The sequence below is a fragment of the Oncorhynchus mykiss genome, chromosome 2 (assembly GCF_057628025.1).
Source record: "Oncorhynchus mykiss isolate SJ-2025 chromosome 2, ASM5762802v1, whole genome shotgun sequence".
Lineage (NCBI taxonomy): Eukaryota > Metazoa > Chordata > Actinopteri > Salmoniformes > Salmonidae > Oncorhynchus > Oncorhynchus mykiss.
In genome coordinates, this window is record NC_143023.1 from 40,570,459 (window position 1) to 40,598,057 (window position 27,599).

The following is a 27,599-nucleotide window of genomic DNA, read 5'->3' on the forward strand; positions in this document are numbered from 1 at the left end:
TAGGCAAGGCAGCATGCCTCCAACCCATTACTAAAAACAAAAGTCAAATGTGGAGAACCATGGCTAACCAAACAGTAGAATTTACAAGGCAGTGAATAAAAGCAGATTCAAAAAGTCCCCTAAACAATTCCAAACCAATGCTAGGGGGAGAGACCCAAGAAGACCAAAAAGACAGAACAAGCATAGAGCACATGTTTTAGTGATTACACAGAGCCCACCGAGACGGCGCTTATTTAGCTTTCAGAGCCATTGATCTCTGAAGAAGCTACCGATGTTGGGTTTGGGAAGAAATCGGTACTCTACAATCAGACCGTCTGCTGCTATTTATCAAATGTAATGGGTTCAAGACCTCTAGCCAGGACCAGATCTCTGATAGAGTATACTCTAAGAGAAGCATGTTTATCAGCCAAGGCCTTACACTGCTCATAGATGTGTGGATTCTGGCCTTTAATGGGGTTGGGTTAAATGCAGAAGACTTTTCAGTTGAATGCATTCAGTTGTACAACCCCTTTCCCTAATAGTTGGTGACATCGTGTATCAAAATGGCCAATCCTACACTGAGGTTGGCTAACATGTTACTGTGATAGAAAATTTGTAAGAAATGTGTTTTGAGAAATTGGGGTAAGGAATGTGTTCAGATTGTTTATACCTGCTGTATGACCTTGACCAGATCTTTCAGGACCTGCCGCCGCTTGCGAACGTCTTTGTTTGTGATGACAGCAGTGGTCAGGTAACGCAGGATGTGTGGGCACATGGTCTGAATGGCGTTGAGGTACCTGAAATCACAAAACAAAAAGGTTATGACAAGAACAAATAATCAGGGGTCTTAAGGACTGGAGGAACTACATGGCAACAAAAAAAAGCAAGTTGATATTTATGGAGGTGAAGGCTATACGAAGTTGATAAACTGTTGGTGTATGCATAGGTTGAAGGGCATAAAGGTCTATTTTTGGTACACAATTAACTAAGCAATTAGGCCCATGCATTTAGGACTTCTGACCTTATCAACCAAACAGACATGTGCATTGTAATAGCGCATTCTCTGCATGACATGGGTTTAAGCACTCCTTTTCATTACCCCCTGTATAGGCAGAGGGGAGGAAAGGAAACCCTGGCCTCCGCAGTAGACACAGATCACCGAGCAGGGGATCTGCCCAGTAGCTGAAACCCTATCCTTCAGGGCCTTGTTTTTCAGCCACAGGTCAACTTGCTAAGGGCTGAGCACGAGAGGGGGCCTTGTTAGAAGCCAATTAGAACCCTAGACAACATTCTTACTCTGCAGACAGTGTTACAAGTCCTTTCCCAACACACTTCCGTACAAAAAACTTGCACACATACAGTGTTCAACATGAGTTAATTGTATAACTCCTCTTCATCCTTATCTGAATAGCTACCATTGACCCCCCCCCATTCAATCCACAGACCAAATTACATTTCTAAAGAGGAAGTGGGGTTTCCCTGCCACTTCCGGCTCCTTCAGCTCTGATAGATTAGGATGGAGAAACGTGTTTTTCAGAGGGAGGGAACACCGCAGACGACAGTTAAATTAGTTGAAACAATTACAGGGACAAGTGGGCCTGTGGCACTTGTGATGCTGGGGTCTAAAATCAGCAGTAAGCAGGCGGGCTAGGCGGTGAGCGATCCTCCACCTGGTTGGAGAAGCCCCCTTTCCTCTCCTTTTGTAGTTGTCGGACTTCGTGGCAGACCACAACACCCCATGCTCTGTTCCCGATGAACATATGCCTACTCTCTCTCAAGGGGGTCTCCAATAGAGAGCAATTCTAGACCTGCCAACCCTGTCCAACTTTTTAGAGTACCAGACGCGCAGGGCAAATTGGGAGATTCAACTTGTGTGCCGAATTGGACCCCCGCAAGCTAGTGCGTGCAGTTGGTAAAGTTCTATAATTGCGATCAGACTCCAACTCAAGTCTATAAAAAAGGTTGGAATACTTTGACAGCATTCCATTTACACATATGGTAAAAGTCACAAACAAGATCTATTAGCAGTTTCACATTTTCAAAATTGATAAAATCTCAAATCTAGTGCAGAGGGATTTTAGAAGCATTTCCTCTATAGCTAATACCGGACACTGATTCATTCTTCATTGCGCAGTCTTCTAAACTCCTGACTCCATTTAATGCCAAGATACTTATTTTTGATAATACTTTTGTAATGCTTTTTGTGACATAGTGGGGCAAAAAAGTATTTAGTCAGCCACCAATTGTGCAAGTTCTCCCACTTAAAAAGATGAGGCCTGTAATTTATCATAGGTTCACTTCAACTATGACAGACAAAATGAGAAGGGAAAAAAAATCCAGAAAATCACATCAAAAATCCTACAATGAATTTATTTGCAAATTATGGTGGAAAATAAGTGTTTAGTCAATAACAGTTTCTCAATAATTTGTTATATACTCTTTGTTGGCAATGACAGAGGTCAAATGTTTTCTGTAAGTCTTCACACACACCGTTGCTGGTATTTTGGCCCATTCCTCCATGCAGATCTCCTCTAGAGCAGTGATGTTTTGAGGCTGTTGCTGGGCAACAGACTTTTAACTCCCTCCAAAGATTTTCTATGGGGTTGTGATCTGGAGACTGGCTAGGTCACTCCAGGACCTTGAAATGCTTCTTACGAAGCCACTCCTTCGTTGCCCGGGCGGTGAGCTTGGTATCATTGTCATGCTGAAAGACCCAGCCACGTTTCATCTTCAATGCCCTTGCGGGTGGAAGGTTTTCACTCAAAATCTCACGATACATGGCCCCATTCATTCTTTCCTTTAACACGGATCAGTCGTCCGGTCCCTTTGCAGAAAAACAGCCCCAAAGCATGATGTTTCCACCCCCATGCTTCACAGTAGGTATGGTGTTCTTTGGATGCAACTCAGCATTCTTTGTCCTCCAAACACGACGAGTTGAGTTTTTACCAAAAAGTTATATTTTGATTTAATCTGACCATATGACATTCTCCCAATCTTCTTCTAGATCATCCAAATGCTCTCTAGCAAACTTCAGACGGGCCTGGACATGTACTGGTTTAAGCAGGGGGACACGTCTGGCACTGCAGGATTTGAGTCCCTGGCGGCGTAGTGTTACTGATGGTAGGCTTTGTTACTTTGGTCCCAGCTCTCTGCAGGTCATTCACTAGGTCCCACCGTGTGGTTCTGGGATTTTTGCTCACCGTTCTTGTGATCATTTTGACCCCACATGGTGAGATCTTGCGTGGAGCCCCAGATCGAGAGATAGTGGTCTTGTATGTCTTCCATTTCCTAATAATTGCTCCCACAGTTGATTTCTTCAAACCAAGCTGCTTACCTATTGCAGATTCAGTCTTCCCAGCCTGGTGCAGGTCTACAATTTTGTTTCTGGTGTCCTTTGACAGCTCTTTGGTCTTGGCCATAGTGGAGTTTGGAGTGTGACAGGTTGTGAACAGGTGTCTTTTATACTGATAACAAGTTTAAACAGGTGCCATTAATACAGGTAACAAGTGGAGGACAGAGGAGCCTCTTAAAGAAGAAGTTACAGGTCTGTGAGAGCCAGAAATCTTGCTTGTTTGTAGGTGACCAAATATTTTTTTCCACCATCATTTGCAAATAAATTCATTAAAAATCCTACAATGTGATTTTCTGGATTATTTTTCTCATTTTGTCTGTCATAGTTGAAGTGTACCTATGATGAAAATTACAGGCCTCATCTTTTTAAGTGGGAGAACTTGCGCAATTGGTGGCTGACTAAATACTTTTTTGCCCCACTGTACATACTAATTACAGTGCATCAGGTTGTGTGATCCTCGTAATGTTACATGGAAAATAGAACTAACGAGACGCAGAATTAAAAGTATCACACTCGCAAATGCGACCAGTTAGTTTCGTATTTGCATTTAATGTATTTCACTGGCAAATGCGAGTGAACTGCTGGCACTTTAGAGCCCACTGAATGTCCATCTTATGTTCGCTAACGTTAGCTTGAAACAATTAGGGTTTACCTTTCCACAACAGAGTCAAAAAGGAAGGATTTCAACCCAGTGCGTGTGAGTGAGCGTGAATAATGAGGAGAGAGACGGGATAGGAGAGTGGAGATGAGGGGTAGAGAGCGAGATTTCATTAACCACCTGAGATTGATAGAACAATGTAAACCAATGGTGAGAGCTTGGATAGCATTACTAAAGTATTAGTTTCCCCCTTTGCACCTACATCATAGATCACCTCATGATAATATTCTCACCGTGAGTGCCCTTGAACTCAGTAGAGGTTTTCAATAACACAAACTAGGAAGGCCTGATGCAACTTTTGCTGACTGTGGATAACAGAGGTCAAACATTAAACTAAGGCCTAGCCACCAACTTTGGCCAAAGGAAGTAATGGTCAAGGGGTGAGGGAATGAGGCCAAGCCTCACTGTGGAATTAAGTGGTGTCTTGAGGGAGTGTTTGCGTTGCAATTTCAGTCAAGTTTGTCCAAACAGATGTTTGTGTGAGCTTTTCATGACTAATTATTGGGCAGCCTTTCATTCATGTGTCACCAAGATGGCATAGCAGTCAGACGTCTTTTGTCCTCGTCTTGTTGTGTGTGTGATATATATATATATCCAACTTTCTTCAAATACCTTTTTATACATACACTGCTCAAAAAAATAAAAGGGAACACTAAAATAACACCCTAGATCTGAATGAATGAAATATTCTTAAATACTTTTTTCTTTACATAGTTGAATGTGCTGACAACAAAAATCACAAATTATCAATGGAAATCCAATTTATCAACCCTTGGGAGGTCTGGATTTGGAGTCACTCAAAATTAAAGTGGAAAACCACACTACAGGCTGATCCAACTTTGATGTAATGTCCTTAAAACAAGTCAAAATGAGGCTCAGTAGTGTGTGTGGCCTCCACGTGCCTGTATGACCTCCCTACAACGCCTGGGCATGCTCCTGATGAGGTGACGGATGGTCTCTTGAGGGATCTCCTCCCAGACCTGGACTATAGCATTCGCCAACTCCTGGACAGTCTGTGGTGCAACGTGGCGTTGGTGGATGGAGCGAGACATGATGTCCCAGATGTGCTCAATTGGATTCAGGTCTGGGGAACGGGCGGGCCAGTCCATAGCATCAATGCCTTCCTCTTGCAGGAACTGCTGACACACTCCAGCCACATGAGGTCGAGCATTGTCTTGCATTAGGAGGAACCCAGGGCCAACCGCACTAGCATATGGTCTCACAAGGGGTCTGAGGAGCTCATCTCGGTACCTAATGGCAGTCAGGCTACCTCTGGCGAGCACATGGAGGGCTGTGCGGCCCCCCAAAGAAATGCCACCCCACACCACGACTGACCCACCACCAAACCGGTCATGCTGGAGGATGTTGCAGGCAGCAGAACGTTCTCCACGGCGTCTCCAGACTGTCACGTCTGTCACATGTGCTCAGTGTGAACCTGCTTTCATCTGTGAGGAGCACAGGGCGCCAGTGACGAATTTGCCAATCTTGGTGTTCTCTGGCAAAAGAAAAACATCCTGCACCGTGTTGGGCTGTAAGCACAACCCCCACCTGTGGACGTCGGGCCCTCATACCACCCTCATGGAGTCTGTTTCTGACTGTTTGAGCAGACATGCACATTTGTGGCCTGCTGGAGGTCATTTTGCAGGGTTCTGGCAGTGCTCCTCCTGCTCCTCCTTGCACAAAGGCGAAGGTAGCGGTCCTGCTGCTGGGTCTTGCTAATTGCCTAGAATTTCCACCGGTTGTCTATTCCATTTGCACAACAGCATGTGAAATTTATTGTCAATCAGTGTTGCTTCCTAAGTGGACAGTTTGATTTCAGAGAAGTGTGATTGACTTGGAGTTACATTGGGGCGGCAGGGTAGCCTAGTGGTTAGAGCGTTGGACTAGTGACCGGAAGGTTGCAAATCCCCTGAGCTGACAAGATACAAATCTGTCACTCTGCCCTTGAACAGGCAGTTAACCCACTGTTCCTAGGCCGTCATTGAAAATAAGAATTTGTTCTTAACTGACTTGCCTAGTTAAATAAAGGTAAAATAAAATAAATAAAATAAACATTGTGCTGTTTAACCTTTCTGATCTCCCCATCCCGGATCCGGGTTCGTGAATACAGACTCAAGCTCATTACCATAACGCAACGTTAACTATTCATGAAAATCGCAAATGAAATGAAATAAATATGCTAGCTCTCAAGCTTAGCCTTTTGTTAACAACACTGTCATCTCAGATTTTCAAAATATGCTTCTCAACCATTGCAAAACAAGCATTTGTGTAACAGTATTGATGGCTAACGTAGCATTTAGCATTAGCATTCAGCTGGCAACATTTACACAAAAAAACAGAAAAGCATTCAAAAAAATCATTTACCTTTGAAGAACTTCAGATGTTTTCAATGAGGAGACTCAGATAGCAAATGTTCAGTTTTTCCTGAAAGATTATTTGTTTAGGACAAATCGCTCCGTTTTCTGCGTCACGTTTAGCTATGAAAAAACCCCTGTATCCAGGATTGTGTAAATCTATCAGCAAGCTCATTAGCATAACACAACGTTAACTATTTATGAAAATCGCAAATGAAATGAAATAAATATGCCATCTCTCAAGCTTAGCCTTTTGTAAACAACACTGTCATCTCAGATTTTCAAAATATGCTTCTCAACCATAGGAAAACAATAATTTGTGTAAAAGTAGCTAGCTAGAGTTAGCATTTCGCGTTAGCATTTAGCGTTAGCATTAGCGTTAGCATTAGCGTTAGCATCCAGCACGCAACATTAACAAAAACATAAAAGCCTTCAAATAAAATCATTTACCTTTGAAGAACTTCTGATGTTTTCAATGAGGATACTCTCAGTTAGATAGCAGATGCTCAGTTTTTCCAAAAAGATTCCTTGTGTATTAGAAAGAGCTCCGTTTTATACATCACATTTGGCTACCAAAAAAAATCCATAAATTCAGTCCTCAAAACGCAAACTTTTTTCCAAATTAACTCCATAATATCGACTGAAAACATGGCAAACGTTGTTTAGAATCAATCATCAAGGTGTTTTTCACATATCTCTTCATTGATACATCGTTCTTGGACACATGCTTTCTCCCCTGAATCAAATGGTAAAGTAGAAGCAGCTGGCAATTGCGCACCGAATTCGACGCAGGACACCAGGCGGACACTTGGAAAATGTAGTCTCTTATGGTCAATCTTCCAATGATATGCCTACAAATACGTCACAATGCTGCTAAGACCTTGGGCGAACGACAGAAAGTGTAGGCTCATTCGTTGCGCAATCACAGCCATATAAGGAGAGAATGGAAAACAGAGCTTCAGAAATTCTGCTAATTCCTGGGTGATGCATCATCTTGGTTTCGCCTGTAGAATGAGTTCTGGGGCACTTACAGACAAAATCTTTGCAGATTCTGAAACTTCAGAGTGTTTTCTTTCCAAAACTGTCAAGAATATGCATAGTCGAGCATCTTTTCGTGACAAAATATCGCGCTTAAAACGGGAACGTTTTTTATCCAAAAATGAAATAGTGCCCCTAGAGCTCTAACAGGTTAAGTGTTCCCTAGCCAGCTTCTTTACTGGCTAATCGTTAGTATTCAGCTAACCACGGTTTGTGGTCATCAGCTATCCTTTAACTCGAAAATCTATCGGCAGTTTTGTGCGGCTTGGACCGGAACATACCGGACCTATTTTTCTCTCCATGTCCCCGGATTTCAACCGCAAGCTCTGTACATTTATACTTGGATCTCGCAGCTAGCTAGCTGCTATCCGTGTGACTATCGGCTTACGTCGATTTCGGAGCAAACATCAACTATTGCGGAGCTAGCCAGCTGAAGAGTTCCATCAGTCACTCCTGGGCTACAATCACCTATCCGGACCCGTTTTACTGCCAACACGGAGCCCCACCGGGCCTTCACAACTGGACTACCGACGTTATCTGCCCGAGGGAGTTATCCAGCTGGCTCCTCCGTCGCGAGGTTACCTGAACGCCCATCTGCGGTCCGCTAATCGCTAGCTGTCTTATTGGCTGCTCTATATCTATTTTTTTTCTTTCTTCGAATTGGATTGATCCCCTCTAGCACACGGAACCCCACTAATCCTACCGACGGAAACGCACAAGGTGGCTAAAAACAGACCTCCATCCAATGCTAGCTGTCTGAACCGCCGTGACCCCAAAGAACCTCACTACTCACTGGACCCTTTTGATCACGACTAAGCATGCCTCTCCTTAATGTCAATATGCCTTGTCCATTGCTGTTCTGGTTAGTGTTTATTGGCTTATTTCACTGTAGAGCCTCTAGTCCTGCTCACTATACCTTATCCAACCTATTAGTTCCACCACCCACACATGCGATGACATCTCCTGGTTTCAATGATGTTTCTAGAGGCAATATCTCTCTCATCATCACTCAATACCTAGGTTTACCTCCAATGTATTCACATCCTACCATATCTTTGTCTGTACATCATACCTTGAAGCTATTTTATCGCCCCCAGAAACCTTTTACTCTCTGTTCCAGACGTTCTAGACGACCAATTCTCATTGCTTTTAGCAAGAAAAATAACACCTCCCAGCTGCCCACTGCACTGAAGATAGGAAACACTGTCGCCACTGATAAATCCACTATAATTGAGAATTTCAATAAGCATTTTTCTACAGCTGGCCATGCTTTCCACCTGGCTACCCTTACCCCGGTCAACAGTACTGCATCCTCCACGGCAACTCGCCCAAGCCTTCCCCATTTCTCCTTCTCCCAAATCCAGTCAGCTGACGTTCTGAAAGAGCTGCAAAATCTGGACCCCTACAAATCAGCCGGGCTAGACAATCTGGACCCTTTCTTCCTTCTAAAATTATCTGCCGAAATTGTTGCCACCGCTATTACTAGCCTATTCAACCTCTCGTGTCGTCTGAGATTCCCAAAGATTGGAAAGCAGCTGCAGTCATCCCCCTCGTCAAAGGTCAACACTCTTGACCCAAACTGCTACAGACCTATATCTATCCTACCCTGCCTTTCTAAGGTCTTCGAAAGCCAAGTCAACAAACAGATTACAGACCATTTTGAATCTCACCATACCCTCTCTGCTATGCAATCTGGTTTCAGAGCTGGTCATGGGTGCACCTCAGCCACGCTCAAGGTCCTAAACAATATCTTACCCGCCATCGATAAGAAACATTACTGTGCAGCCGTATTCATTGATCTGGCCAAGTCTTTCGACTGTCAATCACCACGTTCTCATCGGCAGACTTGGTTTCTCAAATGATTGCCTAGCCTGGTTCACCAACTACTTCTCTGATAGAGTTCAGTGTGTCAAATCAGAGGGTCTGTTGTCCGGACCTCTGGCAGTCTCTATGGGGGTGCCACAGGGTTAAATTCTTGGACCGACTCTCTTCTCTGTATACATCAATGATGTCGCTCTTGCTGCTGGTGAGTCTCTGATCCACCTCTACGCAGACGACACCATTCTGTATACTTCTGGCCCTTCTTTGGACACTGTTAACAACCCTCCAGGCAAGCTTCAATGCCATACAACTCTCCTTCCGTGGCCTCCAATTGCTCTTAAAAACAAGTAAAACTAAATGCATGCTCTTCAACCGATCGCTGCCTGCACCTGCCCGCCTGTCCAACATCACTACTCTGGACGGTTCTGACTTAGAATACGTGGACAACTACAAATACCTAGGTGTCTGGTTAGACTGTAAACTCTCCTTCCAGACCCACGTCAAACATCTCCAATCCAAAGTTAAATCTAGAATTGGCTTCCTATTTTGCAACAAAGCATCATTCACTCATGCTGCCAAACATACCCTTGTAAAACTGACCATCCCACCAATCCTCGACTTCGGCGATGTCATTTACAAAATAGCCTCCAATACCCTACTCAACAAATTGGATGCAGTCAATCAGTGCCATCCGTTTTGTCACCAAAGCCCCATATACTACCCACCATTGCGACCGCTACGCTCTCATTGGCTGGCCCTCGCTTCATACTCGTCGCCAAACCCACTGGCTCCATGTCATCTACAAGACCCTGCTAGGTAAAGTCCCCCCCGATCTCAGCTCGCTGGTCACCATAGCATCACCCACCTGTAGCACGCGCTCCAGCAGGTATATCTCTCTGGTCACCCCCAAAACCAATTCTTTCTTTGGCCGCCTCTCCTTCCAGTTCTCTGCTGCCAATGACTGGAACAAACTACAAAAATCTCTGAAACTGGAAACGCTTATCTCCCTCACTAGCTTAAAGCACCAGCTGTCAGAGCAGGTCAGATTACTGCACCTGTACATAGCCCATCTATAATTTAGCCCAAACAACTACCTCTTTCCCTACTGTATTTATTTTATTTATTTATTTAGCTCCTTTGCACCCCATTATTTTTAGTTCTACTTTGCACATTCTTCCACTGCAAATCTACCATTCCAGTGTTTTACTTGCTATATTGTATTTACTTTGTCACCATGGCCTTTTTTTGCCTTTACCTCCCTTCTCACCTCATTTGCTCACATCGTATATAGACTTGTTTCTACTGTATTATTGACTATGTTGGTTTTACTCCATGTGTAACTCTGTGCTGTTGTATGTGTCGAACTGCTTTGCTTTATCTTGGCCAGGTTGCAATTGTAAATGAGAACTTGTTCTCAACTTGCCAACCTTGTTAAATAATTTAATTTAAAAAATAAATGTAAAAACTAAGTAAAACTCAGAACCAGACTTCCATATCTGCTATGTTGTGGTGGCATGTCATACCTTCAGTTGACTACAATCATCGGTTCAATTACACAAACCGGCAATCAGAATGAGGGGATGCATTATAATAGTTTGTGTATACATTTTACACAGTTCTGAGTTTTTCTGATCTGCAATACACATGGACTAACTTGCAGCTTCGAGAGTAAAGAGACCACACAAAAACAAACGGACTGAAACTACTTTTTAAAAAAATACCCCAAGTAGGTTTTTGAAGCAGCCCCCTTCCCAAAGTTAAGAGTAAATGGCTTCCTTTTCAAAATCAAGTTAGTCTAATAAAAACGTGTACTTTCTCCACAGTTAGAAGGACCTGACCCAGGCGGCTGCCAGCTGAACCACTTTTTGTCTCTCCTGGGCCAGGAGCAAACCCTGGGGCCCAAGGTTCAGCCCTCTACTGTGCCTCTTCTTTGGGGAGAATGGAAGGAAATTATCCCTACCAAGGACGACCAGCAGGCCACATTTTAACAATCACCTCTTGGGTCACTCAAGGGTTTAGTGTGGATCAGTGAAGACACTGCGCCTCAGACTGTAGAGATGGCAGCTTCTACAGAGCAATATGTTAAGGAGGGTTAGTCATCAGGTCTAAATGAGCCAACAGTGTTTTACAGAACTCCAGTGTGTCAGAGATGAAAATACTTACTGTGGCTGATACAGGAAGAGCTCAATGATGTTGTCTCTGCCTTTGGGGTGGTTAAAGAAGACGAATAGGGACCAGTGGATCAGCCAGGTCCTCTGCTGAAGAGACTGGAGGGGGGAGCTCACCGACTGGACAGGAGAGAGTTGTCATTATTTACTAGTTCTGATTGAGGTGACAATACAGTATACTTGAAGACAATTAAAAAGTTCAGAGTACTTTAAGAACGTGAGGTCTCAGTTCCCTTTCAAACGTTTTCCTTGTAAGCCAGAGGCCGCACACCTGCATCCTTCCCAGCTATCCATCCAAAAAATACAATTTTAAAAACTAGATCCACATAACTGCCCCATTTCCAGATCCTCTGGAGTCAGGACTGAAATGGGGTGGGGCATCAAGCCGCAACAGCGCTTTGTTAAAACACGAAGCGGTCAATAAGGGAGTCGAATCTACATAAGGGAATCAGAGTGCAGTGTCAAATTCTGAGAAGTGGGGCATTTACATTGTTATCGATAGTCTCCCTCAGGCGGGTGAGGTCTTCCATCGCAGCCTCCCAGTTCTGCATCAGGATCTCAGAGGCCAGCTTCCCCCACAGGGAGTTCAGGGCATTCCTGTCTGTGGCCGGGACCTGGGAAAAGACATGTCATACTTGTTAGAACATAAACAAAGCATCACCTCACACAGCAGCAGAACTCAACCCACCTGCAAAATGACCAGGCACTGGCAGATCTAATCCCGATAAATGCCTCAGTGTACAAACCGTGTGCTCGCACACACGCACGCTCAGGGACAGTCAGTGAAGTAGTGGCTGTTGCCACCGCCGCTTGGCTTTGGCAAGCAAAACTGTTCGGTGGAGTTACTTTTCTTATTTATACTGGATAAACTGATTAAATTATGTCATCCTGAGGGAATGGGACTTGACAGAAAGAGAAATGAATGTTTAGCTTTTTATAAAACCTAATTTGCTGCACTTTGTGATACGATAACCGCTGCATTGCAGATGTTCCGCAATCCTTTCAGATTACCACCCTAACTAGAAGCACATTTGAAGCATATGTGAGCTTCTCCGTACAATGTGCCAAAACATTGTTACTGTTATTTAATTAATGCTGCAACTCTTGAAAAATGTGCAGGGTGGCACACAGCCTTGGGAAGACAACACACATCACTAAAGATGGACATAGGGCATTTCAGCTTTGGCCCTACTCTGTAGTCAAGAAAGGAATGTGTCATTTAAATTTAGCTCTGCCTAGTTCAAGCTACCACCTTGGTCCCTGTGGTTGTGACGTTTCTGGGGCAGGGTCTGCAGGTCAAAGGTCAGCTTGTCGGTAACATCTCCATACCACAATTACATGGTTCAGATTCTATCTAAAAGGAAATGGTTGAAGAAACCTTGAGTTCACAACTGGGTTCAGATATTAATCCCTTAAAATAACTCAATTGGATATTTAAATTAGCAGTTGCAATTGGAGAGAACATTGAAGATATACACGCAAAATGAGAGTAGATGGAATGGAGGGCACATCTAGCATCTTTGAGGGAAAACTCCATCGCTGTTTCTCAGACCTCCGGTCAATCCCCTCTTGCCTTCAGCCCCTCTCTGAATGGACATTAATGAAGTGTGTATGGTGCTACTACTTCTGGTGGTGGTTTGTGCAACATCTGATAACTTTGATCAACAAGGCTACAAGGAGAAGCATGCAGTAGAGGCAGAGTTACCAAAATGTCTATCACTTGGAGTTCACCAACAGAGGTCCTGCTCCAGCCACAGAAACCTTGATGCACTGTGACCAGCAACAGCCTGGGTTTCTCAACACCATCTGGGAGGTGTTCATAATTTATGCCGAGCCAGGGTAATCCATCTAGATAAATGACAGCGTTTGGATGCTTAATTTGATGGAAAAGGGCATCGAAGACAAATCTGTTAATGCCCTTAGAAAATGTCCCCGATTGGCTATCAAGCTTTTCAAAAAAAGTCCTAACCAGATAAAATGCTTTTCCAAAGTCTATGCCTGGTACATTGCCAGGACACTTAATTTCGTTTAGCTGTACAAACTGCATGTCTTGAGGAATGTTTCAATAACTTCTACAGCTTTTCAAGCATGTTAAAATATAATTGCGATAACCTCCTACCATTAACACAAAAGGAAAACCTCATGTTGAATCATGCCATCTATAGTCTTAATACAACTCTTCCATTATCACAGGCTAAATGTATTGATATATGAAATGATGCTAACAAGAAACAGTTGAAGGGATAGCCATCCTCAAAGTCATGAGTTCCAGTTTAATTTGTTTTTACCTTTAACTAGGCAAGTCAGTTAAGAACAAATTCTTATTTAGAATGACGGCCTACACCGGCAAAACCTGGACCAATTGTGCTTAATCAAAGCTAGGCCTCCACCCTATGGCTCATGGGAACCACCGGCCCACAGTAGCTTATGATAAACACCAAACGCAGTCAGTGACAAGAGTCAACCAGGAAGTGAGGGCGGGTGCCTGCTTTAAGGCCAGAGTGGACTGTGAGACACAAATGATCCATGGATGGAGAAGGAAACCAGCTGGGATCTCTTAGTGATTAAGAAAAACATAATCAAGAAAGGATTAATACATATTTATATTACATACAACAGATAATTTCACCTAAGTGTTGTTTTACAAGGTCAGACATAGCAGTACAGCGCCCCCGAGCAAATTATGGTGCCTTGCTCAAGGGCAAACAGATTTTCAATTCATCGGGTCGGGTATTCGAACGAGCAACCTTCCAGTTAGCGGCCCATCGCTCTAACCGCTAGGTTACCTGCTAGGCTACCTGCTAGGCTACATGAAGACTATTAGGCTACACAGTAACTTTTCAAATGAACTGCGACATAAAAAGGGTGATCGGTGGAAAAGAATACTGGTAAGGAAAAAACAAGTGGGGAAAGTCAGCAGCAAGGTAGTCTTCCAGAGTAAAACACACAAAGAGGAGCAGAAGCCCATTCATCCACTCACAACAGTAGAGTCCTTTGATCATAAAACAAAACTTGGGACTGCTTTAAATTACTTTTTTTTTTTATATATATAAAAAAAATTAAAAAAGAGACCTCATAAGAAAGATTAAGCATTATAATTTAGGAGAAAAGCCAACCACGGTGCCAATTTAAAGCTTGTTGTTTCATCTGTCAAAAAAAATTATATATATAAAAAAAGTTTGTTTGTTTTTTCTGCCTTGGAAGTCCCTGCCTGCTAGGTTTGGCCGATCTCCATGTCATTATGGCAGCTTTCTACACACTCCCTGACATTCACTGGTGGCCACGCAACAATAGTTTCAATAGTTTCAAACCATTTGTTGGCGAAAAGAGGCACATTTTCACTTACTGACCAGCAACAATAAATTTACTGTGCTGAAGAGCCGTCGGGACACTCAATCTTTATTCGCAACATCCAATACCTACATTCACTGATGCTATGAATAAGTTGCTCTTTTCGCGCTACGCCACACTGTAACAGAACCCGAGGCCTGGATTTTGCAAGCCTGGCTTCCTCTGTTTAATTGACTGGCTTTCCCACGTTTGATGACTTACGGAGCCTGAATACTTGTGCACATACCATGGGGCAGTCTGAGAAAATGGGAGGTCCACAACAATAGGGGGGGGGGGGGAAATAGGGCAGCAGGTATGAAGTATAAAGACGGACATGTAGGCATTTTTTGTAAAAAAAAATATATATTTTTTTAAATAAATGAGCCTTTGGATTGTCAAGAGGAGGCAGCGGCTATCTGGTAACAATAACTGCCCTGGCTGAAATTGAAAATGAATGGCTAATGATTTGAGGAGTAAATTCAAAACTGGAAAATAATCTACATAACTTATTTAGACTGAGCTAAAAACCATAAAGAACTGTGCGGAGAGGGAGCGCATCGATTGCATGCTTTTGATGTGTGTGTGGGGGGGGGGGGTTGCTCATGTTTAATCAAGAGCCGCCATCATCTGGTCTTCAATGTCTCTCACTAGCATACTTAAATGTGAGTGCATCACATAGAATCAATCAACAAAACAAAAAAAAGAAGAGCCCAACTGCTTTGGGTTAAGAGGGTGTTTCACAGAAAGTAGAGCTCGTTGCTCAGAGTTCCTGCTAAGCCTGTTTATCAGGAGAGGACACCAGCATCACCAATGTGCATGACCAGTCACAGACATCTTCACGACAGAGGGAGAGAGTATCAAATGTCAATTACAATGGGAAACCTAAGTTGGTTGTAATATTTGTCATTCTGATGAACATGTAAAGTGTTGATTTTATTCTTTGCATTTTTTCGAGACTGGCTTTGGCACAAGGTCTTTGCTATACCCCAGACCTCAAATGACAGACGCAACCCCCCAAAAATAAAACAATTGAATAAAACTTGGAAAACACTGGTTGTGCTCATTTGGTTGAAGGAATTACAGGACACTGATAGTAGAAACGAAATGGTAAACCCTGGCTTTGGAGTAACAATGGTGAAATCTACCACCAAAAACGTAGGCGAGTTCTATCGTCAAATTTGCAAACAGCTTCACAAAAAACAACATTGGCTTCTGAAAGGGGAAACACAAGGTAATAGTAGTGATGGTGCATGGTCAGTGTGACCATAAAAACATACCTCAGACTAAAAGCACCAACACTGGGTCTGGTGGTTCCTACAGTAGAAATTAACCTCATTGGCCAACAGATTATTTTTTGTTTGGAAATTAGGTTTGACGCCAAGGCTTTCTGAAGAACATTAGGCGACTTAACTCGTTAAAGTCAACGATAGCGCAAAAGGTCAGCCGAGCATTCAGACAATGAGTAGCCCTTAGATGCCACTGGTCCTGGAGAGAGACTAACAAAGGCAGCACTGAAGATCTGGTGGCACCTTCCACTGAGGTCACAGGATGTCCATTCCCAGGACTTATCTAGTGTTACACCACTCTATTGTGACACAAAACACTCCTCTGGCCTCCCCTCTCAGTCAGGTTACCACCTCTCTTGGCCTAAGAGGTTTCCAACTCTTTACAGCAGTGCACACAGTCCTACTGCACCTTTCCCATTCTCTGTGTAGTTCATCTTTCACTGATTTCTGAGGGCAGCGGGAGAGAAGCCACAAACACCAGCGCAATGATCCCTTTGTTTAGAGGAAATAAGATGTACGCATGTGTAACGAGAATACTGCCAGTACTTTCAGTGAACTGTAATTACTATCCACCCCAACCCTATTTGGTATTATCTGATTTCCAAAGCATTTTACTGCTGGTGAAAATGATTTAATCCCTCCTCCATGCACCACGGACTCTCGTATGTTAGCCAAAACAACAAAAAGGAAATACTGTGTATAGCCTCACAGGTTGAGGAACGCAATGGAATTAGCTGCAAAACATTAAAAAACCAGCAATGTTATCAGTTAACCGAAAATACATTTGACCGGTCAAGCTCGGTTTATGGGTTCTTTTTCAGAATTTAGTGGAATTAAATTGGCACCGCATATAAAGTATAGTTAGAGAGGAATATTACCTAGCAGCTCCCCAGACAGCTGGTTGCCGCTTGAAGCAAAATTCAGACCTTTGCATTTAGAATTGTACATTAGAGTGAAAACAGAGTTGAGTCACTTAAACAGCATCGTAGTTTCTGTTGGTCACGTCAATTTTACTGTTTGGAACTAATTAACCGGGGTTAGTTAGTAGGCAAAAAAAAATGTACATCCCTAATTCAAACAAGATAGGCCTAAATGAGTGGACTTTGTAAATGTATAGCCTAACTGGTAGGCCAGTTCTTTGTTTAGTAAACCTGTTCTCTCAGTCAGTTGATTATTTTTGAGTGTGCCTATTGTATGTACGCATGTACACACTTTTTCAAAGCCCACCAGAACACGTTACGTAACTCATAAGCCTAACAAGGAGTTCTGGCTATCAGTGTTATAAAATCAATAAGTCGTCCACTGCAGCCCGCCCAGCGAGAGGACCAAAGAAAGATTATGAAGTCTGCTGCTGAACACTTGGCACAGTAAAAAAAAAAAAAAAAAATCCTACCCTTGTCCTTGAACGTCAACTCATCCTAATACTGAAGACGTGTGGAGAATTGAATGAGGGAATGACGGCAGCTTTTCACATGCAATTAACGGAGGGTGTTCTCTTCCACCTGCTAGCCCTTTGAAAAATTAAAGAACCTGGCCAAACAACCGAGCAGTGAAGTAGGAAATTCAATTTTTCATAACACGAGTCGAGCCAAAAAAGTATACATCAACGGAAACATTGTGTAATTCCAAAAATGCAATGTTAAGTGGATGTATACTGCTCATAATTTATGGCGTTTGACACTGTCCACTGCTGGGGAAAAAAATACAAATCACATGAACAAGTGATTAATGCACAAAATGGGAGTCGTTCCTGAGAAACTAATACTTCTTAATGAAGCTTCAATCATTGTCTGTTTGCCCTTAAAGAGCTTGCTAATATATAGCACTGCCCAGTAGGGTCCATTTGTCAGTGGTCCAGTTATTATTCCAAAAACTACTGATGAAGTTTCAAGGGTACAAATCTGTAATATCAAATAAAGAAAATGTCTCTAGATCTATTAACTTGCTGTGAACATCTAGTATCCAAGGTCGCCAGTTTGATATTTCATAAGAGTACACTGAAATAAGGGGTACTAGACTTACCAGGACACGGAAGAAGTAGAGGTACTCGGCAGCCCCAGAGTAGTTTCCACACTCGTACTGGAACTTGGCATATCTGTACAGAGTGTCCAGGTACTCCTGACGGAACTGGAAGAGAAGAGGGCTGATCAATGGTTTCGTCCGATAACTATTTAGAGCATATACACATGACACCAGCAATTGTTTATGATGACCATATTGTCAGCTTTCTCACAGGCCTCATGTAAGATTAGTCCAAGATGAGAGCCATGGTGTTACATCCAGTCAATGCCAGACCACCCCACAGGGAACAGAATGGCTGAACTAAGGAGGGCAATTCTAGAATCATGTTCGATTTCAGCGCCCATTCTGTTTGATTACCATCACTAATTATTGGGGTCAGCATGTAGCCGAGCAGTTCATATCTGTATTTATTATGGATCCCCATTAGCTGCTGCCTAGACCATTTACACAAGTGGGAGTGTTGCTGGTTCGAATCCCTGCTCAGACAGTAAAATATGGTGCAGAGTGCACGGTCAACCAGAGGTTTGCTGGTAACATCCTTGATACCGTTATCTGCTGCACTTGAGCAATTTCACTGTGTAATTGTGTGTACAAGGAGCTCCATGTCAACATCCCATACGGACTGTCACAACATTACCATACGTAGGCCTATTTACTTTTGTCACCTGTGGCTATTTGGGAAAAGTCTTCAACAACCGACCTGAGCCCTATACTACGGATAAGGTATGAGGAGTCAACTTTGGTCAAGTCTGAGTTCAACTTGAGTTAAGTGGCTAACCTTTTAGCCAAGAAAAATTTCTATGAGTACAAATCCTTCAGAACGAACCTACTCTGGGGCAGGCTAACTCAGAGCCAACTCCATTTATCCTGAATCTAGTGTGAGCCACTAATTGAGGACCAATGAAATCAGATACCCTCGCAAAGAGTCATCCCCATCTTTACGCCGTAACAATGATAAATGTCCATTAGGTGGGTGGGGGCCGGGTACATGTTCATGGGGGGTAGAATATCTCTGAACGGTACACTCCTGCTAACTCAGGACATATCACAGCGTGCTGCCGTCAGTTTGGGAACCGAGGCCAGTCTCAGATGCAGTGTGGCTTTGACAGGCAGTGGTTGCGAGCCACTGCGAAGCGGAGGGAGACCGCCCTTTCCAACAGCCGAGTGGCCTTCGCGCTGCAGAGGTGCATTGAGGACAGAGTGCAGGTCAGCGGGATGCCAGGGTGGGAGGATTCCGGGGGGGGGGGGGGGGGTCACGCCAAATCTAGACAACCAGCATTTCTGCGGGTAGACCAATGTGTCTCGAGCTGTTCTGTATATTCTTAACAATTCACCACAGACTGTAAAATGTCCACAGATTTTTCTGCAAGCTGTAAAGCCCCTAAAAAAAAAAGTTAACGTTTGGGAAGTCATTACATGTCTCCCTGCTTGGGCCTTCCCGCCCCCCCTTCCCTAAATAGCAGGTTCACACAGGAGTCATGAGAAACGCAGTTTAGAAGTGAAATGTCAGCAAAGTGGTCCAAACTTACGCTGTGTTTCTCCGCCAGATAGTTAAAAAGGGCCTGTCCATCCCTGAAAGAAAAATTATTTCACAGTTAGTGGCCTTGTTTCATTAGAGTTGGCTGATGCAGGTTGGGTGTTTTGAGCCCCATTCAGATGTACTTTTTCAATTTCTGGAATGTAGCAGGTCTAGAGTTCAGGGCAAATCAAGGGCCTTTCATTTTCAAGCTTTGAGCTGCACCTTTTGGCCTTCAAGAGTCTGACAGGGAAGCAAAAGTACTTTTATTTTGTGTGAACATTCACAGGCTGTTTAAAACATTCATCTTCAACACTGACACCATTAAACTCAGGGGGGGGGGGGAGAAATCAATCTGACTTTACAAAACTGGAAATGCAGTCTTATTTAGTCATAATCTATGGTGTTCAAAAACACACTACATGACTATAATTATGTGGAAACATGCTCAACAAACATCTCATTCTAAAATCACAGGCATATATAGGAGTTGGTCCCCCATTTGCTGCTACAACAGCCTCCACTGTTCTGGGAAGGCTTTCCACTTAATGTTCAGCCACAAGAGCATTGGTGAGGTCGGGCACTGATGTTGGGCAATTAGGCCAGTCACACACTTGATGTTCCAATTCATCCCAAAGGTATTTGATGGGGTTGAAGTCTGTGCACTGAGCAGGCCAGTTAAGTTCTTCCACACTGAACTAGACAACCCATTTCTGTATGGACCTGGCTTTTTCCACAGGTGCATTGTCACGCTGAAACAGGAAAGGGTCTTCCCCAAACTTAGAAGCACAGAATCTTCTAGAATGTCAGTATGCTGTAGAGTTAAGAACTCCCTTCACTGAAACTAAGGGGCCTAGCCCGAACCATGTAAAACAGCCCCAGACCATTATACCATATTACTCCTCCAACAAACTTGACAGTTGGCACTAGGCAAGTCGGGCAGGTAGCTAGCTAGCTGTTCTCTTGGCATCCGCCAAACCCAGATTTATCCATCGAACTGCTTAATGGTAAGCGCGATTCATCACTCCAGAGAACGCATTTCCACTGCTCCGGAGTCCAATGCTGGCAAGCTTCACCCACTCCATTCAACGCTTGGTATTGCTCGTGGTGATCTTAGGCTTGCGGCCATGGAAACCCCTCACGAACAGTTCTTGTGCAGACTTCGAGGCAGTTTGGAACTCAGTAATGAGTGTTGCAACCGAGGACCGACCATTTTTACGCACTACATGCTTCAGCACTTGGCGGTCCTGTTCTGTGAGCCCTACCATTTTGTGGCTGAGCAGTTGTTGCACCTAGACATTTCCACTTCACAATAACAGCACTTAGTTGACCAGGGCAGCTGTAGCAGGGCAGAAATGTAACATCCTTGTTGGAAAGGTGTCATCCTATGATGGTGCCACGTTCAAAGTCACAGAGCTCTTCAGTAAGGCCAGTCTACTGCAAATGTTTGTCTATGGAGATTACATGGCTGTGCATTCGATTTTATACACCTGTCAGCAAAGGGTGGGGTGAACTAGCCGAACCCAGTAATTTGAAGGGGTGCTCAGATATATGTATACACCCCCCACAGAAAGTACTCAGACCCCTTGACACCGTTTCATTACAGCCTTAATCTTAAATACCCCATAATAACAAAGCGAAAACAGGTTGACTTTTTTGCAAAAGTAATTTTAAAAAAATAGCTTATTTACATAGGTATTAAGACCCTTTGCTATAAGACTCGAAATTGAGCTCAGGTGCATCCTGTTTCCATTGATCATCCTTGAGATGTTCCTACAAATTGGAGTCTACCTGTGGTATATTCAATTGATTGGCATGATTTGGAAAGGCACACCTGTCTATATAATGTCCCACAGTTGACAGTGCACGTCAGAGCAAAAACCAAGCCATGAGTTCGAAGGAAATGTCCGTAGAGCTCCGAGACAGGATTGTGTCGAGGCACAAATCTGGGGACGGGTACCAAAAAGTGTCTAACAATGAAGATTCACAAGAACAGTGTCCTCCATTAGGGATGTACCGACATGTTTTAGTCGATACCAATATCCAGTATTTTCCGTGCCCAAAAACACCAATATTAAAATAAAAAAAATGTATCCTTATAAGCATTGTAGTGCAGTTAAATAGTTAACACACACAGCGGTCTAAGGCACTGCATTTCAGTGCAAGTGATGTCACTACAGTCCTTGGTTCAAATCCAGCAAGTATCACATCCGGACGTGATTGGGGGTCCCATAGGGCGGCGCACAATTGGCCCAGCATTGTCCGGGTTTGGCCATCGTTGTAAATAAGAATATGTTCTTAACTGACTTGCGTAGTTAAATATTACACAAAAAGTTATTTTGTTGGCATTTACATGTCCCCATTACCAGTAAAACATAATCAAAACCCATTTGTTCGTTCAGTCGTTTCATTCTCAGCCAGGATTTCATCATACATGTGAAACAGTGAAGTTCCAGCTCTGTCTGTCTGTGGCCCCTCTTCCTCGGTGCGCATGGTCACCGTGTCAGTTTCTATCTTGTCCAGCGGTGTATGTAACATTTCACGTAAACCCTTTGTCTGCATCGAAGTAGTGGTCCTTGTAGATAGCATTGAGCATGGTGGCAACAGTAAAGAGGCTCAGAGAGAATGACACCGAATCGCTTGTTCACAGCCTTGAGTACTTTTCCAAGTTTATTGCAGACATACTGTGGGGTTATGTTGAGCAGGCATTTCAATGCCATGGCAGGGTATCACTTTGGCTGCAGACCCAGTTGATTAGCTTATTTTGAGTCAGTTTTACAAATGGCGCTTGGAGTGTGTTCATGTTTCAAACAAGTTCTCAAATGCCATTGAAAATGGCAGCAGCAGGATGAGAACCAGCACATTCAAGCATGCAATACGACTTTCCTCAGTATGAAATCTTGTCGACCCACTGTGCTGTCAAACTCAGCTTGCTCATGGTGCTGAAGTCGCTGGTCCAAATGTCAGTCGTGAAGCTAATAGCAATGGCACCCATAGCAAGTAGCTCATGGATGAGTTTCAACAATACTGTGCAACTCCGGTAGGGCAACAGCTGAAAAATAGCGCCAACTTGGTAATGTGCACCGGTGCTCGACCAGTTGGCGAAAGCCACAATCCACAACAGAAAGGTTGAACGTCAAGGGCAAAGAATTCCATTATCTTGGCATTAACGGATTTCGCCTTTGAATTGTCACACTGACATTTTCTTGATCTTTCAAATGACTGCTCGACCCGAATTTGTTTAGTTTTTGGAAGTGTGCGCTTAGTATTTTTCAGCTTTTGTTCTGTGTAGCGCTGTATTTTTTGTGGCGTCATTACATCTACCCGTAGGTACATATATTTATATAGGTAGGCATGTCAGCTTTCATATCAGTTTTGCACATCGGCGTTAAACTAGACATCGGGACGATGTTGGCATTTTTAGCTAATATCTTCCGATATGCTCACCGATATATGCATCACTAGCCTCCATCGTTCTTAAATTATAGAAGTTTGGAAGCACCAAGACTATTCCTAGAGCTGGCTGCCCAATCGAAGTAGAAAAGCCTTAGTCAGGGAACTGACCAAGAACCCGATGGTCATTCTGACAGAAGTCCAGTGTTCCTCTGTGCAGATGGGAGAATCTTCCAGGAGGACAACCATCTATGCAGAACTCTACCAATCAGGCCTTCATGGTAGAGTGGCCAGATGGAAGCCACTCCTCAGTAAAAGGCACATGAAAGCCCACTGAGTTTGCCAAAAGGCACCTAAATGACTTTCAGACCATGAGGAACAAGATTCTCTGGTGTGATGAAACCAAGATTGAAATCTTTGGCCTGAATGTCAAGCATCACATCTGGAGGAAACCTGGCACCATCCCTACAGAGAAGCACGGTGGCAGCATCATGCGGTGGGGATGTTTTTCACCGACAAGGAATGTGAGACTAGTCAGGATCGAGGGAAAGATGAACAGAGAAATATAGGAGATCCTTGATGAAAACCTGCTCCAGAGCACTTTGTCAGCCAGTGATGGTCAAGCAAATAACTGCTGATATCACGGTAATTGACCGTTAATTAACAAACATTTAACATCTTCTGGCTTCCACACAGCTTACAAGCCACTGATGCAGACCTTTGGAACCTCTACAATTTAACAAGTCTTATAAATCCATGTAATTTACCTTACACCTTCACAATAAAGCCATTATGTTATACGGGTCTAAACAAGATGAATAAAATGTATTTCAAAACAGAATAGCATACTCCGATTTGTCCTTATGTTAGGTACTGATCTGGCTGTGCTATATGGCTGTAGGCTACAGTAGATCATTTCAGGCAAGATTCGCTTAGAAGTCCATGGCATTATTTTATAGTATGAGGAATACAATAGAAAGGATATTTTCTCCAAACGATGAAGGAGTGCACACGAGGCTGTTCTGTTATGAGCGGTTAACAAAGAAACAGCTAATCCTATATGCTTAGAGTTATTTATGTAACTTTAGTTATGATAAAGGTTGGGCTATATACACGTTTGGCTTGTTAATACATTCTCTGGCTACATGATGCAACTAATTATGATTTGGAAAAAGTTACATAAAAAGGTATGAGCTCTGCCTCTTTTCTTTTCTGTAGGAGCTACACACTTCATCAGTCTATCATTCATAATTTGACAAGCACTTAATGCCTCGAATTTCCCGACAGCAACCCGTGTAGTCGTATTGCCCACACCCCACCAAAAAAATGTCATGCCGTTTGCAGCCATTGTGGCCTCGGGGTGAACATAATAACAATAATCCCGTTCTCCCTGCTTGCTCCGAAGAACCTCTCATGGACCACTGTCACTGATTGGGTCTTTCTCACAGGCTACAAGTGAAAACAGACACATTGGGGACGTAACTGAACGCGTCCTTATCCAATTGATGTGCTTAATTTTAAGAAGTTATTTGGCCACCTTAGTTGTGATTACAAACCTTAAAAACATGGTGTGCGTGTGACTGATTTGAAAAAGTATGCATTGTTTCTTGCCTTAACCTGGGCATCATTCAAAAGTATGTATAATTCACAAGAAAAAGGCTAATATTTTCACCCATCATACTATTTTGATTTAATCTTATCTATACATATAAATGACTTTCCTAGTTAAAAAGTTTTTTTTTTTTTAATTGTTTGAAATTTGTTTTGATTTAGAATGGACCATTATCGTGCACCCGACTTAAAACAGGGGCAAAAAAAATACATGTCATCTATGCACTTAAATAGCGAACGCTTTTCCTGTGGTTCATTTTCATCCCAGCCAGGTAATACACCTGTTGTAAAGCGAAGTAATGTGCTTAATAATAGGAAAGTTGAGAAATAAATAGGCTTAGCCTATAGAAAGCTGGTGGGATCCTTTTTTATAGAAGCCATCACTGTTTTCTCACAATTGCATAGCCTATAGAAATGTTGAGCAACATGAGCCCTCATGAAGTGTTCGATTAGATGTCAGAGTGATGAGGCAATAGAGTGCCGAGTACCAGGCAATTAGCAAGTTTGGTAGGCTACTAATGACCATCAGCAGCATCAGAGCTTGGAGAAGCGTAATTACTGTGACTAAGCGGTCACATGGAATTTGACTGCCTTCATGACTGCCGGTGTGGTGGTAATATGGTCACCGTAACAGCCCTAGTCTTCACCAAGACCTACCCCAGGTTCTCACATCCACAACTGCCTTGCAAGATACAGGAACAATGGCAAGAAACCCCACATATTCAAATGTAAAGATCTACATTGTGCCTTAAACCCTTTCAAAAGAGACACAGCATTATATTACTAGCACCAACTTTGGGACCAAAAAGAGCAAAGAAGCAAAGGAAATTGAAAAACTCAAGACCCATTGAATTGTTTAATTTCCTTAACCTATCATCAGAAACAAGGCAATAATCCAGAAAGTGAGTGACAGAATTTGGCTAGGCCTAAATTATATTTGCTTCCTGGAGATATTAAGTTGAGGGCAGGCCTCCTATTAAGCATGTTGGCAAACAGTGCACCTAATTTTTTTTAATTTTACCTTTATTTAACTAGGCAAGTCAGTTAAGAACAAATTCTTATTTTCAATGACGGCCTAGTGGGTTAACTGCCTGTTCAGGGGCAGAACGACAGATTTGTACCTTGTCAGCTCGGGGGTTTGAACTTGCAACCTTCCGGTTACTAGTCCAACGCTCTAACCACTAGGCTACCCTGCCGCCCCGATTCGGAATAGAAAATAGCTGTAGCACAAAAAGTTTGAAGTTACATTCACAAGGCTTCAAACTCCCATTACAATGGTCAGTATAAAATGCCTGCTTTGATAAACAAACATGTCTCAAAACCAAACCTTTAATAAACAATTCAAGATTGGCAAGTGGATGAAAAGTGTCATTTGATGTACTGAACTCACTCCTGCCAATAAGCCAAGTAAAGAATGAGGACTTGAATTTAACCAAACTATTTTAATTACGGCAAAGTCAGCGCCATCCTTAACATTCACCGCAGCATTGTGTATCGGTCTCCTCATCTGCTGAGTTAATGTAACCCTAAAGCAACTCCAGGGAAATTGATCCAAAAAGTAGGCATATCTATTTTTTGGATTACCATCTCAATTTAACACCACTTGAACGTCATTCATTAAGCCTGCAAAGTCAGACAGCAAGACCACTACTCTGGGAAATCATGAATTGCAAAAAATAAAAAAGGCATTGTCCATGATTGACCATCTATAAAATGCAAACGACAACTCCAAAACCATCCATTGGTTAAATGGTGGGACAGGAGGATCAAACTCACCTGGTTGACTGCATCTGTTTTGTGGTCTCTGGGTCCTCAAACATCTTCACAATGGGCTCCGTCTCACCCTGCAGCTGCTTCAGCTGAGCCACCACAGTGATCCTCTTCTCCTTTAGGGCTTCACATGGACAGAGAGAAACCATTAGAGGCTTTGACCAAGGCAATACCCGGGAGAATACCATTACATGCAACATTAAAGATTTGTGTCTGTTTATGCTAGTTTTTGGAACAGTGTTGTATTAAGCATGACTAAAATGTGAGGGGGATGGTGTGCAATCAGTTTCACCGCCATCTTGTGATTTATTGCTGAAACAGTGTAAACACTGAACAATACATAATCATTATTACTGTACAGCTTTCTTTAACAAAAATGTTAGGAGGTAGACTACGCAGTGTGCAGTCTACTTACTGGCGGGGATCTCTTTCTCAGGGAAGAGGTTTTTGTGAACATCCATGGCAAAGTCCACCATGTTGGTCTCGCTAAGGAGATCCAATTTTCCATGAAGCAGTTCCTTCTCATTGTAGATCTGAAAGTGGAAATAGTTAAAGGGGTAAATGGGGTTATTTTGTCATGTACAGTTTCAAATTCTTAACTTTACCTACCCAGTTAAAGAGAACTGCTGACAATGACAAGTTCAGGAGTTCAGCTACCAAGCTGACTAACAAAGTTAGAAAACATGTTTAGCTGTAATGGATGCCTGGTTGTTAAAAGGCAGCCACCAGAGGGCAATGCCACCCTCATTTTGAAGCAATTCCTGCCCTAGAGGGTAAAATGCTTGTTTTGGTTAAAAGCTACCTGTACATATTCACGAATTGGAGCTGGGAAAGAACGCTGTGGTGATTTCCACACGGAGTGGAGAAACATTAACAAATAGATCACTGTTAGTGTAGCTAGCTAGCATGCTAACCATAGCTAGACATCTTGCTAATCTTATCTAGCTAGCTAACATTATCGGTTGCTCGTTTAAAAAAAACACTTTAAAAAAAAAAGTTAACTACACCGTATTCAAAAGATTAACCAGCTGTCTAGGCTGAAATCTTTGCCACAGATGGAAACTAGCATCTTTGACTTCACCATCAATTGTGATTCTCTTGGCCTCTTCAATAAGAGACATGCATATTTTTTTTTACATTACACTGCACACGGTGCAACCTTTGGTAGGTAGGTTGCAGGACAGCAGATCAAAATCAGCTCATGGTTCTCAAAGGGGAAGTGAACTGATAGGCAACAATGACTGATGCACATCGCAAATACCTTGAGGAGCATCGGACACGAAACACCAATACAGATTTAA

At 43.0% G+C, this 27,599-nt stretch overlaps 1 protein-coding gene across 1 annotated transcript in view; it reads right to left on the minus strand.

Annotated features, from left to right (window-relative positions):
* The window catches only part of LOC110489806 (eukaryotic translation initiation factor 3 subunit E), a 46,465-nt gene that overhangs the window by 14,723 nt on the left and 4,143 nt on the right, over positions 1 to 27,599 (minus strand). The window contains exons 2-8 of the mRNA XM_021562732.3: positions 26,714 to 26,831; positions 26,305 to 26,422; positions 19,538 to 19,580; positions 18,009 to 18,113; positions 11,859 to 11,984; positions 11,366 to 11,490; positions 650 to 776 (exon numbers count right to left, since the gene is read on the minus strand). Of these exons, the coding sequence (XP_021418407.1) occupies positions 650 to 776; positions 11,366 to 11,490; positions 11,859 to 11,984; positions 18,009 to 18,113; positions 19,538 to 19,580; positions 26,305 to 26,422; positions 26,714 to 26,831 (762 nt within the window). The remainder of the gene's footprint in view (positions 1 to 649; positions 777 to 11,365; positions 11,491 to 11,858; positions 11,985 to 18,008; positions 18,114 to 19,537; positions 19,581 to 26,304; positions 26,423 to 26,713; positions 26,832 to 27,599) is intronic.